The 21,400-nt window shown below is 42.9% G+C and overlaps 2 protein-coding genes across 9 annotated transcripts; both read left to right on the forward strand.

Moving 5' to 3' along the window:
* The first annotated feature begins 1,323 nt into the window (after positions 1-1,323).
* Positions 1,324-10,923, forward strand: LOC111229969 (zinc finger protein 865-like). Of its 7 annotated transcripts, none has more exons than XM_022756482.1 (5): positions 1,324-1,635; positions 2,031-2,143; positions 3,834-3,916; positions 4,510-7,037; positions 7,284-10,923. In XM_022756482.1, exons 4-5 carry the CDS (start codon positions 4,964-4,966, stop codon positions 9,662-9,664), a joined length of 4,455 nt encoding a protein of 1,484 aa, XP_022612203.1. In that variant the 5' UTR covers positions 1,324-1,635; positions 2,031-2,143; positions 3,834-3,916; positions 4,510-4,963; the 3' UTR covers positions 9,665-10,923. The 7 variants fall into 7 exon arrangements, with proteins under 7 accessions (XP_022612203.1, XP_022612206.1, XP_022612204.1 ...); XM_022756485.1 differs by lacking the exon at positions 3,834-3,916 and having other exon boundaries at positions 4,510-5,180; positions 6,822-7,037; XM_022756483.1 differs by lacking the exon at positions 3,834-3,916 and having other exon boundaries at positions 2,031-2,158.
* A 1,917-nt stretch (positions 10,924-12,840) lies between these two features.
* LOC111229993 (hepatic leukemia factor-like) lies at positions 12,841-20,873 on the forward strand. 2 transcript variants are annotated; one of them, XM_022756522.1, is made up of 5 exons: positions 12,841-13,429; positions 13,617-13,906; positions 14,696-15,160; positions 18,604-18,863; positions 19,789-20,873. In XM_022756522.1, the coding sequence occupies exons 2-5, from the start codon at positions 13,717-13,719 to the stop codon at positions 20,002-20,004; spliced, it is 1,131 nt and encodes a 376-aa protein (XP_022612243.1). In that variant the 5' UTR covers positions 12,841-13,429; positions 13,617-13,716; the 3' UTR covers positions 20,005-20,873. The 2 variants fall into 2 exon arrangements, with proteins under 2 accessions (XP_022612243.1, XP_022612244.1); XM_022756523.1 differs by having other exon boundaries at positions 14,699-15,160.
* Positions 20,874-21,400: the final 527 nt, after the last annotated feature.

The raw sequence follows: 21,400 nt of genomic DNA on the forward strand, positions 1-21,400 counted from the left end.
GTGAGGATTGAAGAACAGCAGGGACTGGGAATAGATGTGCAACAAAACAAAACTCATTCTTTTTCACTTGAGTACCTCTAGAAATGTGAATAGCCGGCCTTCATCATTGTATTTTAAGCTAGATTTATGCAAGGTGTATTGTCTTGGTTTCATGAACCACTTCATGCAAATATTAGTTAGTATGTTAGTATTATATGCCTATATCCAGAGAAACTAATCAGATTAAAAATGGGCTGAAAACTGATGTAAACTGGGTGTAGTGTAGATTTTCCTATGATAACTGTCTCATCAAAAGCACTTGAGTAGTAGTATTTATTAATCTTATATTGGATGTACTTTCCTATTCATTCATGCACCATATATATTTTGTACATACAGTATGTCTATGAGGCATTTATTAATTCAGATAGACTTGAAAATAAGGGATCATGCCCTGAATGTCTTCTTCACGGAAGCTACCATCACATTGCCAGATTTTATCTTTACAAACACACACTTTAGAGATTATAAGATGCAGAATGACAACGAACCCAAAGATTCAGAGCCACACAGAATAATCAACAAGAAGACAAGAACAACAGTCCTCCAACAGATGGTCGAGCCTCCAAAGAGCCCTGATCTAAACATCATGGAGTCAGTTTGGGATCACATGAGACAGAAGTGACACTGAAACTGCCTAAAAATCCACAGAACTGAAGTTCTCTAAGAAGCTTGAAAACAACCCACCTGTCAAGTACCTTGTATATCTAGGGTGAAGTGGTGCTAAAGGCAAAGCGTGGTCACACCACTCTGTTTACTGCACTTATGGAGTTAACTGATAAATAAAAACTATTGATGACATTAGTTTTGAAAGCATCCTCTCCTCACTTTTAGTGTCTTCAACTTTTGCATAGGACTTAGCGTTTGGCTTGTGCTTATCCCCAATTAATAAGATCTTACATCACAAGTAGGGAAATATCTTTTTAAGAGATAAAATAAGATTTCTCTTTTTCTACTTAATGATGTCTATTTTCATGAAATGTTACAGCCTGCAGATATAATTTTCCTAGAGAAAAATAGGCCCATAAGGTATCAGCCATCGTTTAGCGTGGGGGGGGGAGTCCTTGACCTCCCACCGACACTGGATAACTTTTCATATATTGGGACACGGGGTTGTTGTGGTGGAATCGGCGCAGTTTGTCTGAATATACAACATTTGTGGACGAGGATCCCCGTTTTAACCCAGTGTGTAACCACACATTGAATCAGTCGTGAGCCCCGCTGGTGCTACCCGGAAATATTACAAGGGCCGGAAAGGACCAATGTTAAGGGAGCACACGTCACTCACTTTTACCCAAAAATATTATCACCGACCATCCAAATCCCTCTCGGCCGTCGAAATCTTTAGCAAAAACTCCCTGCCAGCGCAAACTATCGAAATGAAATGGCGAGGAGGCGGCTGCAGTACCCGTCGGCGTTGATTTCTGGGGGGCACGGTGTACGCGTTCACCCAGCTCAGCATCAGTGAAAATGGCTCTGGCTAACGACTGGAAAACAGCACGCAGAAATGGAAGCGGTGATAGCTAGCTAGGCAGTCAGAAGAAGGCGTGACAGGCCTCATCCATCTGCAACCGTGCTCCGCAACTGGATGCGTAGGTAAACATTTGCCGAATATAGGTTACGCAGATGTATATGCTAACGCTAGCATCGTAATGTTAACGGTAGTCGGCATGCTTTTAATAATGTGGTTTGGATTGATGGCTAACGTTAGCAACCGTGGAAATGTGGTTTTCCAGACTGCGTGTGGCACCAAATTGCTAAACACGCTGAGCCAGTGTAAAAATATGATGCAATGGAGAACCGTGAAGTTTTGCATCCAAGCGCGTCCAATGTTTTCTTTTTTTTCTCGAAATGTTAGCCAATACTATTACAGGATGCCACCTCTAGTGCATCCGTTATTACTTGCGCCTGAAACGTACTGCTAATGTTTACATTGTGGAGTGTGAGTGTGATACTGATGTTAATTTTAGCATTTCTGTCCCTCTTCACAGGATTGCTGATTTACATTAAAATGAGAGGCAGTCAAATATGCGATAGATTATCTCCCTCATCTACCAGGGGAGCTCACTCCCCGCTAGGTTCATCGCATCGATTAGAGGAAACGGTAAGATTTTACGAGGTGAGCAAAATGAGATTCAAAGTGAGTGATTCTACCACAGCAAGTGTACTTTCAGGCTTTTAACAAGTAACATAGTGTGACATTTTAACATAGACAACAACTTACCTTTATGTAATTAAAGAATTGTGCATAATGCAACAGTTACATTTTCTATTCTCCCCTTTTTTTTGGATATAAGTGTATTTAACTGGATTTATAGTTTATTTGCATAGACTTAATCTATTGTTGGTAGATGGTGATAATTTAGATACGATTCAATTATTTCCATTGCACATAGTGAGTACAAGTACAAAGAAAAACGATTTAGTATCTCACAGAGTAGTGCACCAAGTAGCAAAGTGCTATTGATATGAATACAAATGTATCAAAATACAAAGTGAACTGTAGCCAGAATGAAGTATGTGCAGTATGATTGGATTTACCTTGATATCAGCTCTTGACCTATGATAAGGTAATACACAGCTTCTGACACTGTGTAATTACCCTCATTATGCTACTCAGGCCCACAGCAAATATTTCTATGATAACATTTATGAAGCAAAAATAAACCCCACATATTTTGACATTATATGGACTGATTTTCGATTTTAGACTGCTACACTGCTTCCCATTGAGTCGGTCTGGTAATAAACAAACAAAGAAAGAAATAAGGCAGGGCATTGGTAAAAAGTCATTACTGCAAGTATGGTGCACCTCTGGGCTAGAAAATGTGCTAACTTAAGTTCTAAACAAGGATCTGATGAAAATAATCAGCAGTTTGACCTGCATTTGAATACATTATAATTGCTCTCTGGTGTGTGGTGCCATACTAATGACTAATGAATATTTTATTGCTGAAAAGGAAAACAAGGGACACAAAAACTTCCTAAACTGAGCTATATTCTTATGCACAATTATTATTTTTTGCCAACGGTGGTCTTTTTAATTTATGCCATTATGATGGTTGATTTTGTCAAAATGTTGTGCGCACCCTGACGGCAAACACTGTGCAACAGTAAAACCATAAAAGCCACAAAAACATATGTTTTCAAAGAATAATAAATAAAAAGACACATTGCAGTACAGCCTGTCTTCATCAACTGTTTTGATCTGACTCTGCTTGAAACATGGATTGTAGTATGAGAAGTGTTATTTTAATGACTGCAAGTTGGCAAATGCATTGTTTCATCTTTGCTCATGTGATATTGGATCTCCTGTTAAAACAAACTGTGGACTGGGAAACGGTCAACTTTTTTTTGTGGTAACAATTACAAGTCATGAATTGTAGAATTGTGACTGCACAAGTGGTAAAATGTAGCCGGGGTGCCACCAGTGTAAGTAGTGTGGGTATAATCCAAATAATCAGTTACATACACACACACCTGCATTTACGCAAAAGCGAGACATCTGCTGTATTGTGTGGTTTTTCATACAACACTACCACGCCTCACTGTGTTCTGTCTGTGCCTCCTCCTCAATAAATATTTGAAATACTGTACATCACAGAACTGCTGCAGCATATAAGAATAAAGGGGGTAGGTAGGCCAGTGTTCAATATTGTAATAAAATCTCCAAAGTAGCTTTGATAAATTAGTAACCTCTGCCTCCTTTCTCTTGCTTTTGTGGCAGAAACCTGGTATGACCAGCTTTTTGCATTAAACAGTAAGAATGTTGAAAATAACTTTTGCCTCCTTAGTAAATATGAACCTAAAGAAAAAAAAGAATTGGCATTCATGCAACAATTCTGGTTGTGCTGCAATCCAGCAGAACCACATCATGGTAAGTTATTATAAAATATAAAATGTTGAATATCTATATTGTAAAAATAGGAATATCTATAAAGAGATATCTTGAACTGTTCAGATTTGTATTACTTCACCTGACATAAGTTAGAATGTACAGTTTTTCCGTTTTGAAGTGTATCTTGATCACATTTCTCATATAAGCTGAGTGGTGATTTGGCTCACAATAATAATAAACCTTTGGTAGACAAAGTGCTGAATAAACAAGAAGCGATAACAAAAACTTAATATATCAAGTATTAATTTGTGGTATGAAATATATATATGTAGAAGAAAAAATAATTTATATCATCTCCTTGATGGCTTGTGTCATACTGTTTGTCAGCATAAGTATTGTGACTTTGTAATAACAATATTGAATGAATTTAAATTATCCACTGAATGTGGGATACGTTTCTATATTTTGTCATGTTACAATACATGGATGGGGGATGGGGCACCTCGTTATAGGTTAAAGGCCTATTCGCCTTTGACCTAATATCAAAGGGACAGTAAGTGGAATATTATTATAAATAATAGCCTTGTTCCCCTCTATGACTTTCATGTCTGTTTTGAATTTTGTTTTTCCAGCTATAGGAACTTCTTGGCTGAACACGGATGAGGAATCTTAGATGAAGGAAAATATCAACGCTGTAACTCTCAAAGGAAACAAGAAGAAGTCATTTGAACTGCTTCTCAATAAAGCTATTCTAAGCAATTTTGAAATTAGGTGGAACTCATCTACTTGTCAAAAAGACACTTTTAGCCTTTGATCATAAACTCATCTTCCTGGCTACCCCACTCATTTTGGAAGTAGAGTGTGGGCAGTGGATGAACAAGAGGGAGTAGCAGCACCAGAAGTAAACTATCTGGAGAAACGAACTTAAGATTTAAGCTGACTTTCAAGTAGTTCTGAAAAAAGTAGCATAACCTCACCCTTAGGGTAAAGTTTGTTTGTCTTTCACCAGTCAGTGGTGGGATCATTGTTGCCGCTCCTAGCGCTGGAGGTTTGGCCCCTGCACCCCCATGTGCCAGTGAGTGGGAAATGTTCCAATTTGGAAAATACAATCTGGACATTATAGAGATGTTAAGTGGGCACCAGGCCCACCAGTTCAAAGGCCTTGGTTTAGATCGACAACTACAGCATCAACAGCAAGTGCAACTTCACCAGCATCAACTCCAGCAGCAGCAGCAGCAGCAGGCTGAGTCTTCTGGAGCTCTTCTGTCTGGACTTGGCTTGGGCCCCCTGCAGGGGTCTAGAGGTAACGCCTTTTCTGATTCTGCCTCCATTTTTGCCAAGATGAGTGCCCCTCCTCCCCCACCTTTACAACAACAGCCTTCCTCATCTCAGAGCTCTCGTTCAAAGTCAAGCAAGATGAGCAGCAGCAGCTCAAGCCATTCTTCAGGCTACCCACAGTTCCTGCGCTCTTTCCACCCGTCTGAGGCAGCACTAGCACAGGAGCAGTTACACCCAGGTGTAGGCCGCTTTGAGCACTTTGCTGGGGGAAGTAGCAGTAGTGGGAGTGCTGGGGGATTAGGAGGATTAGTAACATCAGCACCTCCACCCCCTCCTCCTCTGCATCCTGGCCTCTCTGTCCCCCAGGCATCACCCGGTCCCTCCTCTTCCTCTCCTTCCCCTTCAACCTCTGTGGCCACCTCTAATAACCCCTCCAGCAGCAGTGCAGTCAGCTCATTGGGACACCAGTTGGTTGGGGCCCAGTCTGATGCACGGAGCCTTCACCAACAGTTTAGTTGCATGTTAGCTGCTAATCAGTATTTTCTTTCTGGGGTGCCTGCTAACGCTAGTTTAGAACAATTTCTTGTTCAACAGGGAACCCATAACCACTTAGGGATTGGTTTAAGTCAGACAGGTGGGGAGCCTAGTACTAGCCTCGCTCCGCCTCCTGCTTTGCATTCCTCTCACTCACATGGCCACTCCACTACCCAGCCACAGCAGACTTCACAGCAGCCTCCCCAGCAGCAACAGCTTCCACCTCACACCCTTTCTCATCCTCACTCTCATTCTCATCCTCACCACCCGCTCCACCCAGGCTCCCAACCCTCATCCCTAGGTGGCTTTGACTTCCAGGGCATCCCTGTACTGTCATCAAATCAAATAGCTTCTCTGATGCAGCAGGAAGCAGGTTTGCCCCTCCCCTTGCCACTTCATTTATCCTTATCTAAGGATGATGGTAAAGGGGAAAGCAGTGGAGGTGGAAGTAGTAGTAGTGGTAGCAGCAGCAGTAGGAGGAAGAAAGCTATGGCTGGCTATTTGCCACAGAGAAAATCTGATAACAGTAGTAATAGCAGTAGCAATCATGGCCACAGCAGCCACAGTGGTAATCCCAGCTCTAGTAGTAATGGAGGGCTGAGTCATGGTCAACCTCCAGCTTTAATTGGGAGTGGGGTTGGTATGTCAAACATGGGTGGAGACCCATCATCCCTTCTTGCCTCATCATCTTCATCCTCATCAGTAGTTTCTTCCTCCTCCTCCTCTGCTCCCTCTTCCACTGCTGCCTCAGTACTGGTTACTAATGATTCTCACCTTTCTAAATCTGATAACCAGAGCTCAATGCAGCCCAACCCCACAGACTCAGATACAGAGCCCGTTTATAGCTGTGGGGAGTGTGGCAAAAGCTTCCCTCACCTTTCAAGCCTTCGCAGGCATTTGCGCATGCATGAGCCAACCACAGCAGGTACTAGCAATACTGCCACTACTGGCCCAAACCCTGTTCACATTAAATCACAGCCTGACCCAAGCCTTCCCCATTCGACCCAAGAAACTACCCAACCCTCATCCAATTCTTGTCCTAGCCCAGACAAAATATTTCATTGCCCTGATTGTGGCAAAGGCTTTAAGAAAAAAGGGCACCTCCTGCAACATGGTGTTATACACTCTTCAGCCCGCCCATATGGCTGCTCCACCTGCTCTCGGGCTTTTAATCGTAGAGAGTCACTGACACGCCATGAGAAGATACATGAGGAAAAGCCATTCCGATGTCCCGCCTGTGGTCGTGCCTTCCGTGAGAGCACCTCTCTACTCAACCATGCTGCCTCAGGCACCTGCGGCAAGCCAGGTAGGGGACCCAAACAACGGGGCAGCAAGACAGGAACTGATGGTGAGGACAGAGTCGGGGGAGGGGGTGGAGGAGGTAATGGAGGAGGGGGAACTTATCAGAGCAATAGAGGGGTTATTTATGGGAAAACTGAGGAAGAAGATGGTGTAATCATTGTGGGGGAAGGAGAACCTAAATCAGGTTTAGGATGTGATGGTCTGTATCAGTCTGGAAGGGGAGGGAATTCAAATGACAGGGACAGAACAGATGGTAAATACCCCACTGACTACTCTCGGAATCGTTACACAGGCTACCATGATGACCACCGTTCTCAAGGTAATCCATCTCCATGCTACTCTGGTGCCTCCCCCTGTGGAAGTGGGATGGCCGGCCCAGCTCTGAGAAAGGCACCCTTGGCCCCAACACTGCATCCACACTCACAGAGCCACAGCCAGCACCACCATCCGCAGCAACAGCCCCACCTGCCCCTTTCTTCTCTACTGGATGACTCAGAGGATGATGTCACTAGCTCTGTCAATAATGCAATCTCTGCTATAACAGCAGCTAGTAACAGTGGAAATAGAGGGGATGATAGGGGAGACATCATAGGAGGTCTACTAGGTGGTCTTGGTTTAGGTCCTCTGGGCTCACCTTCATCCACATCTGGTATGGATAAGAATTTCAGAGGTGGTGGGAGCCAGGAGGCTATGAGCAGCAACCCACAGAATCCTACTTCCAAACCAAAACGTCCCCGCAAACCCAGAGCTAAGAAAGATCCTGCAGCCGGTGGACAGCCCCCAAAACGTAGGCAATACACCCCCAGAATGGGGCCAAGTGGGCTCCCACGCACACACCTCTGCAGTGTCTGTGGCAAGGGATTTGCACGTCGCGAGACCCTACGCAGGCATGACCGCATCCATACTGGAGAAAAGCCCCATCACTGCACTGTCTGTGGAAAGTATTTCAGAGAGGCTTTTCACCTTAGCAAGCATCAAACAGTCCACTCTGGGGCAAAGAATTACAAATGCAGCATCTGTGGGAAAGAGTTTGGTTACTCCCAGAGCCTCAGGAGGCACAGCAAACTCCACCAGAAAGGGGAGCTGGAAGAGGTGCCCACAACACCAGCTGCGGAGAACCTAAACAGCTTTAACCCAAACCCTCAATGTAGCGTGGCCCAAGACAGGAGCCAGAACCAAGCACCAAGCACCTCCTCCTATTACTCTTACCCTCACTCTCAAGATGTCAAGCCTCAAGACACCAACCCTCAGCCACAGCCTCCCCCCCCACCCCAACCACAGCCCCCACCTCCGCCTCGGCTCTACACCTGTGCTATATGTTGGAAGTCTTTCCGCCATCACTTCCACCTGACTGCTCATCACCAGACGGTTCATGAAGGCGGGGGTGAAAAGCTCTTCTGCTGTGAGGTATGTGGGAAAGCATTTGCCTACTCCAACAGTCTCACTCGACATAGGCAGTCACAGCATGGGATGACCCGCGGTGAGCCGTCTAACCCGCAAGAGGGCAGCAGTGGGTCTGGAGACAACAGAGGTGGGAGTGATGTTAATCAGTCAACATCAGAGAGCGAGGCTGCCACCAATGTCCTGCTACAGATGGCTCCCTCAACAGAGGGCCATGGAGGGCAGAGTCTTAGCGTCGTCACTCATAGCCACCAACAGGCGCCCCCGCAGCCTCCAGCTGGTTATTCTCCACTCTTTTATGATGCTGCAGCAGCCCAATCTTCAGCCTCTAATGCCCCAACTTACTCCCAGCCTCTGCCTCCAAACTCTACAATCATGCCCCCTCAGCACCCACACTCCCCAGCCGGGGTGAAAGGAGAGCACATATACCCAGCTGGATCCCGTAGCCGCACGCTGCACACCACAGCCCCGTTCCAGCCCCTTACGGAACTGCCCTCCACTGAACATCATCATCTGCATCACCATCATCATCACTCCCACCATCATCCTCATCATCAGTCAGGTACCCAGCCCCACCAACACCTCGACTGCAGCATCCAGTTGTCAAACGATGAAATGAGACGCCACAAGAAGAAAAAAAAAAAGTCCGACAGGAGAGATTGGAGGGAAAATAAATGGGAATCCCAAGATTTAGTCAGATTCGATGGAAGCAAAAAGAAGAGAAAGATAAGTTGTACTATAAGAGGGCAGTTGAATAAAAAACAAGGCTCTCTTCGTTTGACAATTAGGCGTGGAGGAGGATCAGGTGGTGGTGGGTATAAGCTTGTCAACACTGGGGGAATGAAGGTGCAGATCCTGTCGTCTCTCAAGGTCCCTGTGAAACGTTTTGGCTGTCCTATATGCCCCAATTCTGTGTTTTCCCGTAAGGCGGGACTGCTAGTTCACATGGCAGTTAAACACCCACAAAAAGCCTCGACCACTCAGGAGCGACTAAGCTGCAGTGTATGCGGGAAGCAGTCTCACAGGCCTTTGGCAGCCTTCGTGCATCGGGCCTCCCATCGTGCCAGAGGGACTTTCTCCTGCCGACGCTGCTCCGCTCGCTTCTGGAATGCTACGCTTCTCCACAGGCACAAGGTGTCCTGCCGCCGCAGGGCTAAAGGACTGCAGAGAGGAGATGCGAAGAGGCTGAAGCTTTCAAAGAGACCAGGAGAGAGACAGACCTGCGAGGGTCAGGAGGAAATGCCATTCTTACAGGGACCATACAGATACTGAACATCCTGGTATCTGAAAAGAGTGGCATACAAGAGGGATATTTCAGTTCTAAAATGGGAAAGTGAGAAAAAAAGGGACATGAAAAGGCAAATGCTGCCTTTAGGAGAATTTGTCTCATGTCTCCGTTGACATCTACTCTGCTGACTATTAGAATGAGTGTGTTAACAACTACTGTAGAGCATCCTATATAATATCACCAGAAATTCTTCCAGTTTATATTGGAAGGTGTCTACAAAGACTGTTTGCATAGGATCATTAACCCCTTAAGTGCATTGACACTATGCTTGGCTGACACTGTGCAGTTAATAGACAAGTTTAGGTGAAATGACCTGCTAATGTATCTTCCCCATAACTAGAATTCCTGCTACACCTTTTGCTGTATGATAAACGTCTCTGCTGTGTACTTTGTCTTGTTGTTGTTCACGTAGAGGCTCTGAGGATTTTTTTTAAAATGTAAAGTGCATTTATTAGGAGTAGGGACATGGGGACAAAGACCTTTGTTGATAGTTTGTCAGTGCATGTTTGTTCTCTGGTCAAGTTTTTTGCTGAGGTTGTGAAATCACTCCTACAGTATGTGATGGTTTATTCAGTATATCCCCAGAAGTTTGTAGTGTAAAACTTGATTTGAAAGTTACTCTATATTCCCTAGTGATTTAATCACATATAGATAAAATGTCAAAGTTGCTGGTAATTAGCATTACAAGGATCCCTCTCCTGCCAAAATGAAGAAACTTACAAAAAGCCTTGCTTATTATGTTCACTTTACTTCATTTATTTGAGATATTCTTAGCTTTTATACCAAGAGATTGAAAACAGGTTAAACAAGTGGACTGTAACACATGTTTATCTCATGTTATTTGTATGCTCTTTTTAGCAGTGATTATTTCTACAGTACTTCACGGTGTGTTAAAGACAAGGACCTATCATAATAGAAACAAAAATAATATTCCATGTATTTATGTGTGTAACCCAATCAGTCTTCATGCCAATCTTATACTTAACCCCTTCTACATTTTACTTTTTGCTGAGTTGCAATCATATTCTTACTGTCAAGCCTTGTTTTTTTTTCTTTTAAAGAAAAATAAGTTTTAAGTACATATTGTCACTTTATTCACATATGAAATGTTCATACCCCTGTCAAGCCTTGTTTTTTTTCTTCTAAAGAAAAATGATAGTTTTAGTAGATTTCTATCACATTATTTACTGAGAAGTCAGTAGTTGATTATATTTCAGCAATGAATAAACCTTAAGTGTAATCATTTGTTTTCCCTTTCATTTCTGATTCAAAGTTACCCACACAGATGGTGCAAACTGCTAGTCAATGAACATAAGTAAGATGTAACTGTTACCAAAGTCAGTATTGAAGTTTTACAATAATATTTAGCTTTATGTCCTTTGTGAATTTCATATCACTCTGTGAATTAAATGGATTTCAGGATGTAGTTGATATACCAATAAATTTCATCAAAGTTCTTAGGCTTACCTATGTTATTGGCCAGATTACTCCAATGTAATGGAACGGTTTTCAATCATTCAAATTTACAGTATATTATCACTATACTTGAAATAAATGGCTGTGTAAAACTCTTCACTTCTAGCTCCACAAGATGGCAGTAAGAAACTCATTTATACCGTACTGTTGGCCTGGTGTGGATGAGTGAGGCAGTCACATGGATTTTGCACTGATAGGGAGGTGGATGGGAGAGTGTTGTATGACTGTGTGAATTATGGGACTGCCTGCTGTTTACTACAAGATAAATGCCACAAAGTAAACAAAATGCTTGAGCTTTACTCGTATTCATGAGCAGTTAAATTTAGCTACATTTAGATAAAACGGCACCGTCCAGAAATTAGTATGTTATAGGGATTAAATCCAGTTCATGTAATTATTCATTTGTGTCAACTATAGATTCACTGCTTTAAAATATAAGATTATTTGGTAATGACACCCTTTCTGTCATTCCAATTCAATAATTTCAAGATAGAAAATCAGCTGCAAGTTCAGTCTTTGATAGTTTGAGTGCCCAGCCACAATGTTGTGATTTCGTTAGACCTGTAAGTGATGGAGTTGATATGTGGGACATGTTAACTTTATTTTTAGGGCACACGTGTGTTTGTTTGCATTCAGATTGGTGATAAAATCCATCTGTTTTGCTTGTAAACAAAATATGATGATTCATACCCACTCTTGCCTTAGGTGGTGGGGGCAGGTGGTTACAGTTTTGGGGTCCCACAACAGCTGCACAGTTACTTTCAATATTACTCTCTTTTTTATTGCATAATATTCATGGACTCTATATTCACTAAAGCTTTGATATGTGATGACTTCAGTCCGCCAGCAATTTACTTGTCAACTCCTTCATGCCAACTCTGGAAAACACACAAAGAGGCGGATTCTTGTGGCGCGCTATGTTTTGCATGTGCTCTGCATGTACAGTATAGACTAGACAGCCCTCGCGCTTTTTGTGTTTCGAACTGGCCTCACGCGGCAGGGGCATGCATGAGGGGAATCCGAGCGGGCGGGTATGTTCGACCTATTTCTGGCCAATAACAGCTCTTCGTGGGCGGAGCGACGAATTACCGAAGCCAATCGGAGCCAGAGCCGCGAGCGGCCAGGACTGGTCTCCGCGTGCCTGATACACGTGATATGGAACAGCTATTGTACACCGGGAGGCAACGTGCTGAAGCGTTCCTCTCGCCTGAAAAAACGGCACACTCACGTTTTCTGTGGATTACAAGGAAACTGGAAAAGCCATGCAGCTCTAACTGATTATTATAGAAAGACAAATCTATGCTCTAATAGAGATGGGCAACGTTTTGAACCAGTAATCCTGGACATAATTAAATTAGTTGTTTGTGATGGAAATCAGGCTCAGTCGTATAGAGTCAGTTTACTCATCATACTAAAGCTCAAACAAACTATATCTCCACTGATGCAGTTTAAAACAAACTGAGAGAAGTCACCATGTTTGTACCTGTCAGACAAAACAAACAGCCGCCTCTACTCGAGATGTGGCACGAGGGTAGGTGTGTCTCATAAATAATAAGTGAGGACAGAGAGATCTGTTAAACACCGCCCCGCCCCCTCGCGCCTCGCTCGCTTGTTCCGCGAGGTGTGACGTCACGTGAACTTCCCGTGTCCGTTCCAGCTGAGAGAGAGAGAGAGAGAACGAAGGAGGACGGTCGGACGTGGACGTCGCGCGGCCCAGACACAGACCCAAGCCCGTGCGCCCGTGACTGGATCCACCGGATGCACAAAAGTACAGACAGAGAAAGAGGAAACGACCCCTCCTCCTCCTCCCCCGCCCCCCCCGACGGACAGCAGAGCGCGACAGCAGAGAGGAGAGAAACACCAATACAAGTTGTCATCTGACCAAGTCAGCCACTGCTTTCGTCGCTGTGTGTGTGTTTTTCTGTGGACACCGTGTCTCTTAGGTTGTTTTGTTTTGACGGAGGTTTGCTTTGCAACTGTTTTGGGGTCTTCTTTTTGAACACCGGACCATTAACTCGGGAGATTACTCTACAAGTTTTTAATTGCAACATTTTCCTGTCCGTGCAGTCTCTGGGTCTCATTGTCATTTTTCACGCCTTTGCATTTTTTTTTATCATGGACAGTATTCCTACTCAGATGGTCTGACTGTCCCTCCCACACTATTCCTCTGAGAATAACAGCTTGATCTACTGCACAGTTTTGATACAATGGAATACTTCGATGAAAATATTTCTGTAAGGAAATAAGGAAGCCTTAATAACTACAAGGGGAAGGTAAAAGTTGCATGTTATTTATTGGAAGTTTTAAAGTATAATAAAACTGTCATTAATACAATGGTCATACTTGTAATTTCAATACAATGGTTGCTCTATTCTGCATGGACACTTCTCAAAACTCTCTCTCTCTCTCTCTCTCTCTCTTTCTACCCTCCACCCCCACCCCTGCTGCACACACATGCAGAGTCATCCAGCACACTTGTCCTATTGGAAGATACTCCAGTCAGATAGCCTCGCCCCTTCAAGTACCCCAGGTGTCTCTCTGTGACCCCGTCTGGTCCAGGATGTCCAGGCAGCTCTCCCAGCTTCCGACCCCCGACCTACCAGCAGGCGCAAGCCCACAGTTTGGAAGTTGTACTCAGCCTGCAGGCTCCCTCACAGGGGGGCATCTCAACTCTATGGCAGGTCTGAAATCCCTCCTGCAGCACCCCATGAAGGGAGACCAGCGTTTAAAAAACCCCAGTGATGCAAAAGGTGAAAAAGTCTCTCATTTGGTGAATTAATACTATGTTACATTGTTGTTTATGTTGAATGTGCAGCACTAGCACCTGACACAGTCTGTCTTCAATATATGCAGTGACAGAGCATGAATAAATCATACCCCTCTGTTCCACCCACTGCCACTGTTATTGTAATACAGATACGTTGTATTACTTATCATAGTTAATGACACAGATTTTCACACAAAAGTCTGATTCACCATCACACATGTCCATGATGACTCTTCCATGATCCTTCTGAGTATTCACCTGGACTATAATCCCTGCTGCGACTTCAGATTCAGATCCAGATTACAATGAGTGATAGCATCTTTTGGTTTAGCTGTGGTACTGTGCAGGCATGCGTTCCAGTTGCCTTTTGTGCCAAAACGTATCTTCAGCTATTGTGGGATTTGTTGAGGAGCTTACGTATATGTTATGACAACAAATTGGTTTCAGCTCCTGTCTAATGCTGCAATTCAGCTACCATCTGGTCCATCTGTGATTGTGTATTTGTGTGTGTGTGAGTATGGGTCATGGAAAGAGTGGGAGAATTTGCAGAGGTGTATCTTATGGATACACCTGCCATCCCATTTAGTTCTGCACAAATATGGGGAGTTGATGTTAGCATCCATTTGTCAGAGGCCATATTCAAATATCTAAAAAGAAAACCTTAGGTACTAGAACTTTCTTGTTTCTCACTGAAAGATGCTAAAGTTGCACCAAAGTAATTTTTCAACGTCTTCATCCTGAACTAATAATGACTCAACTCTCCACTCTCTAGCAGACAAAGACAGACTGGACCTTGATGAGGACTCCTTGGGCGTGTGCCCCATGAGGAATGGCAGTGGAATAGGCAGCAGTAATAACAATAATGGCTGTGGATCAGGTGGTGGAGGAGGTAGTGGAAATGGAGGAGGAAGTTTCAACCAATTTTTGGGGCCTCTTCTGTGGGATCGCACCCTGCCTGCAGATGGGGGGCTCTTCCAGCTTCAATACATGGACTTGGAGGAGTTTCTGACTGAAAATGGAATGGGCAGCATGCATAACAACAACAGCTCCAGTTCAGCCCAGATCCCCTCACAGAGCTCCCCATCAGCTGTGCCCAGCCAGAGCTCCCAGTGCCTACCGCCCTCATCCCCACCTGGCTCTTCATCCTCTTCGCCCTCTTCCTCTTCTTCCCCATCACTCATTGGTTTGGAGGTGGCTCAGCCGCAGAGCCTTGCAGGAGGAACTGACTGTCTGCATGGTGAGTTTAATGACATGGAGCATTTTGTTCTTGAGGGAATAGACACACAGTTGAACCAGAGAGTAAAAAAAAAAAAAAAAAACATGAACAAGGACAGTTCATTCTTCAAGGTTTGTCCATATCAGCTCACAACAGCAATATCATGGAAGAGGGTTCTGGAAACTTTGTGCAGTTTACAAGCTGAAAGAAACAAATTGTCCCTTGTCACTGATATGAGACTAGTAGACCCTACAATTCAGTAATGGTTGAGATGCAATCAAGGTTATTTACTGTGCTTAAAATGTTCCCACGGGCTAGTGATTCAGCACTTAAATTCTTCTTTGAGTTTATAATAAATCCTGTGGTGACAAAGCATTTTTCTGTCCTATGGGGTCAAACTGAAGGCAGGAGGTACAGTCACATGGCTCTAAATGCAAAGTCAACTTGACAGAGAAAACACAGAGTCTAGAAATGGCTGCTTAACATCGGCTGAAATTTGTTTTTCATATTGTAGCATGGTGCTGGATAAGGTATTGGCGAGAGGTGAAGAATTTGGAAAAAAGGTGCAGTAAAGATAGATGTCCTCAGCTATTTGATGAGTCAGTCTCATAGCAATGACCAGGAGGTTTGGTTTGGTTTGGCATGTGATCTATGTACTGCAGTGTACAACACAATCAGCATTCACTCCCAGCCAATTATTAATGTGCAGCAGGGTCACAACAGCAGTACCAAGAGAGAGAGAGAGAGAGAGAGAGAGAGAGAGAGAGAGAGAGAGAGAGAGAAAAGTGTGTGGAGTGTTTGCAGTTGCGTGTCTTTAAATCTCTCCCCACTTCACACGCCACAGCCATGTGCACGCGTCGGTACACGTGCAGAGGCTGAGAGTACTGGAGTGAGAGAACTAGAGGCAGGGCCAGTAGACATGTAGGAGGAGTCCACGGGGGGAGGGACAGACTGAGCAACAGGAAGAGTTTCCCTGAGCTGCTGGACTTCAAACTGAACATTTGATGACCATTGAATGATATTAAGTACTCTGATATCCAGAGGAGAATTTTATATCGTATAGGACGCTGACACAGAACCTTTAATTCAGTCCTTTAGTGACAAAGGGCATGTTCATAAACTGATAATGTATTCATACTGCATGATAAAAGCCCATGTATTTCGTTTACAGCCCCTTTATATGGAATCTAATAATTACATGAAAATAATTATGATAAGTCTTACTGCTTAAAAACAAAATACCGTTGAGTCTAAAAGTTAGTATTATTTTGACTTTGCTAAAGTTGTTATTCTCCTCATCTCACCCTCAGCTGGAAAGAAGGAAGCTGTATTCTAGTCTGTGGTATTATAAAGGTGCTCAACCAACAGCTGATTCATGAATATTAAATGGAGCAACATCTATGAACATTGGAGTATATTAGGTACCTAAATAGGGGTAGGGCTGCTGTTTTTCTGCATCCACAGCAGCTTCAGTCCTTCGTGGAATGCAGTTGTATGAGTCCTGAAATGCATTTAGTCACATATTTGACCGTTTTTTTCCAAAAGCAAAAGCCTCCTGTTCACTGAGAGTTGAGACACGTGGACAAAAATGCACCAAATCTACTTTGCAGGTCTGCGTTCCGGAGCTTCCCAAAAAACAGAGAGAGGCAACCATGTACCACAGGAGAAGTGAGGGTTGGCACGTTTTCATTCCAAAAAAACACGACACCAGTTGGTTGCGCTCACTGGTACCTGCTGTCAGGTTTAAGCAGCAAAAATCATCGAAGCCTCCTGGTTTAGTCATAAGCACATGGTTGTTATTTAAATCAAGATTCGGTGACTTTTAGACCTGCTGATTATGTACTATGGGCTTGACTTCATCTTGGCGCCTACGAAAACACTTTAATTTTTTAGTGTTATGGCGGCACTCTCACTGTGGAACATGGGAATATCATTTAGGAACAGTTCGCACTTCAGCGTGTAACTGGTGTGAGAATATGTGCTCATATTATCTGGCCAATACACAGCCATTACTCATGTGATCGCTGCTCATATATTACAGACGCACAGATAACATGTTTAGCAGGTGACAACACATCATAGATAGAGGGGATGGGTTTGTTTTTCTCCAACCAACAACCTGCCTGTTCTTCCCACCACCACCAGAGTTAAAGATTTTTGGCCATTACACCACATTTAGTACTTATTATGTTGTTTTTGGAAAGTGTTTCCACATTGTAAGTCTGCATTAATTGCCAGCTTTGTGGAATTGAAGGTTTACAGGTTTAGTTTAGACTGCTGCGACTCTATTGTCATTTGTAAGGCTGCCATGTTGTGGCGTTGAGTAGCTATCCTGTCTTGTGTCTGTCTATCCCTGAGCTTGTGATACTGTTTGACAATGGCTCCCTTTGTCAAATTAAAGACTAAAGTTAAGATCACTTTGAAGTTAACACACTCCAGACTATCATTAGCCTATAATTGTGAGATGGTTCAAGTTTGTTTTTTTGGTTGACTATATTTATAATAAGGATATTGACTGAGCTGTTTGTGTATGGAGATGTAGGGGGTAAAAGGGGGTGGGGTGACGTATAGCCCTATACTGGCCCCATTTAAAGAAACTGGTTTTAAGGGGAGGGGGTAGAAAGTTACATAACTTACACTTTTAGATTTCTGTATTGGTTTTTAGTTCTGGATGTTGGCTTTGGTCTACCAGAATTTCTGAATGATTTGGTTAATAAAAGAAGCCAATATCATTCACTGATTTCATGTAGCTGTAGTTATGTGTCAGTTTGTCAAAGCACTGGTTTGTCTGTAGGCTGCTTAAAGAGATGCTATTAAATTCCCAGGCATGTAGGGACTATAGTTATGCTTTTCTTAAACCAGTATTATATGAAATGAGAGATATAATGAAACTATTTTAAATTGGATTTTCAATTTTTAGCAGTTTTGAGGTTTGTAATAAATCATATATATCAATAATTCTTTGAGCTGATATCGTATTAGTACTTGACATTGATGTGATCTGTGTTACAGAAGTATATTTTGGAGTATTTTGTATTACGGAAACCTGTAACTCCATAATATCTGTTTATCTGTATGCAAAAAATGTAATTTATTATTATACATAATATTATTTAATTGTATCATATGTAATGGCAGGGCATATTCCCAGTGCGTTCTTTAAACACGAGCCTACCCTTGTTGCTGTCCTTCATGTCCATGAAAGCTGATTGAAAAACCTCCTCAGTTCTTTGGGATCAGTTAAGGGCAAAGGAATGTTGTTTGTTGTTTATAACGCCAAGAACGTAGCTCTCTGCTTCCATCTGGTGGTCATCAGGGTGAAATGCTGCGTGTGTTTCTATTATTATCACAGTGGCCTGCTGTCATCAGCTCCTCTATGTACGTTTGGCAGTAAAATCAGTTTCAGTTTAAATGCAGGTCGGTGAAAAGCATCTGAAACAAATTTATCTTCCTTGTGATTCCAGGGAGTCAAACGAGTATGAATGAGTCCTGTGAGTCACCCTCTTCCTCCTCTTCGTCCTCCTGTCCACCTCTGCTGACGCCCACGGGCAGCGGGCCAGATGTGGTTGGAATGTTTGACATGGATCCTTCGGACATGGCGATGTCCAGCGCCTCTAGCCAGCAGAACTTCGACCCCAGGAGGCATTCCTTCAGTGAAGAGGAGCTCAAGCCCCAGCCAATGATCAAGAAGGCCCGCAAGATCCTGGTGCCTGATAACATGAAGGTGGGTGAACTCAGATGTGTTTACTGCAGCAGCAGGAGAATTCAGAGCAGTGCTGGTCAGTTGGAACCGTGGGCGGGAAGTCATTTAAGGCCACGATTAGACGTTTTAAGGCACATATCATGTATTTAAAGGGAAAATATAATTAATTCTAGTTTTATTTTTACCTTCAACTATTTGATTAATTGTTTTGTCAACAAAATGCCCATCACAATCTGTCAGAGCTTAAGGTGATATCCTCAAAGTGACATTTAATTTACCACTATAAACTATGAGAAAAGCTGCAAATGCTCACATTTGAGAAGCTGTAACTGGAGAATGTTTGGCATTATTACTTGATAACTGACTAAATCAATTATCAAAATTGTGACAGATCAATTTTCTCAACTGATTGTTTTAGCTCATATTCAAGGGAACATATTACTAAATTAAGGGAAAGCACCTCACATTGAAAACATTGAAGACGAGGTATGAAAGGGGCAGAACAGTAAGAAACACTAGAGCAACACAACAAAAAGAGAGATATATAAGTTGGTATTGGGACGTTTTTAAAAACTTTACTACACTCACAATAGTGAGAGGTTTATGGAAAAGCATAAAATATTTGCCTGTGTGTTGGAGCTGTATGTAATTTCCTCAGCTGTGGATGTGGGACATTTAGGCTGTTTGCATATTTTATTTACTCTCAGACATGAACTTAGTGCTGAGGATGAGGTATGTGAAAGCAGCATGTCCCACGCTCATTCATGGCCAAACACCCACATTACCATAAAAGGAGTTTAGCTGTAGAAGAGCGCTACACACTCCTTAAGAAACAAGCCTGACTGTTCATTAATCATTTTATTGAAGTACTTCTGCCTAACAATACTTCAATTCCCTGATCAACCATGATAATCAATATATGCTGTTTTTGTTTGTCCTCTTTTAGGATGAGAAGTACTGGACCAGGAGGTATAAAAACAATGAAGCAGCAAAGCGTTCCCGAGATGCTCGCCGTCTCAAGGAGAACCAGATATCCGTGCGCGCTGCCTACCTGGAGAGAGAGAACGCTGCGCTCCGACAAGAAGTGGCCGAGATGCGGAAGGAACTGGGCCGCTGTCGCAACATCCTTAGTAAATACGAGAACCGTCTCGCTGACCAGTGATGAAGGCACGGAGTGAAATCACGAAGAGGAGGAATATAAGCTGGATTAAATTTAAGACTTCAGAATTCTCGGGGTGGCATGATGGACAGAATGGGGTCAGGATAATGATGATGATGATGATGATGAGGAAGATGATGATTATGATGATGAATGTATAAGACAAGGAGAAGGTTTGTGTATTGAAGCTCAGGTGTCTTGTTTTGTTGAGGTGTCAGCTCTTAAAAGTGATGGATGGAGAGAATAATTTAACAGATGAAAGATGTGACTTTTAAGAGTTTTGTTATTGGAGAATTGTATATTTTTATAATACTTCTGAAAAATTAGAGGGAGAGCAAATTTGGAGAATAATTTTGTATATTTTCTACATGACTGGGACATAGAGATGGGGGGAAAGCTATGGTAAATATCTTTTTATTATAGACGAGTCAGGAGATGTTTGACAGGTGGTCAGCCATCGATGGGTATTTTTCAACTTGATTATCGTAGTCAGGATGCAGCAGCAGGGGCGAGGACGCATGTAACAATTGTAATATAGAGAGCAAAATTATCTTAAAATCGTATAGTTCAGCATTTTTGTGGATTTTACTCAAGCACTTAATTTTTTTCCTGTTATGTTTCTGTCACTGGGAATGGGCATGCTCGCGAGAGGCAGAATGAGAGACATGAGTAGACACCATGTAAACAGTCCAGCACTACCCTCAACACTTGTCTTGTTCAGTCTTGTGTGTTCTTCTTTAATACTTCACCCTTTTTTTAACTGACTTCAGTTCCCCAACAATACGTGTACCTTGAGGTTATATATGAGATTGGTACATCTGTCTCTGGTCCATACTCGTATCTTTGACTCTATCTTTTTTTTTTTTTTTTATTTATGCCTCACAATCCCAGTGGAGTGCTTTCAATCTACTCTGGTGTTTTTCATATCTCACCTAAGCTGGTGAGAGTCTGTTTTGATGCCCCGGGTAACTTTGCTCCTCTTGATCCTCTATTTGAATTGTTGGGACATTTCTCGTCCTCTGTTTCTAAATTCAGCTGCTCTATTTCTGTCTTCAATCCCCTCGCAGTTATGTGCAAACTCTTCCCATAACATTTTGTCCCTGTGTCTCTCTTGTACCTCGACAGTACATAGAGATAGTCAAATCTCAGTGTTGTAATGTATTCTGAAATAGTAATCAACCTTCCCAGTAAAACGCACATCGTTACTTTACTGTACTTTATGAACACACTTTAATTAGCATTATTACGGGGGGAGAAATATTGTGTATATTGGATAGGCCTATACTATTTTGTGTATTTGATGTATTCCAGGAGATGGGTCGAGTACCCCCATTGAGTGGAATGGTGTTAATTTCTCAGATTTCTGGGAGAAATAAAAGCCAAAATTTCCTATGTCGAT

Source organism: Seriola dumerili, unplaced genomic scaffold (assembly GCF_002260705.1).
Source record: "Seriola dumerili isolate Sdu_G_001 unplaced genomic scaffold, Sdu_1.0 BDQW01000258.1, whole genome shotgun sequence".
NCBI classification, from domain to species: Eukaryota; Metazoa; Chordata; class Actinopteri; order Carangiformes; family Carangidae; genus Seriola; species Seriola dumerili.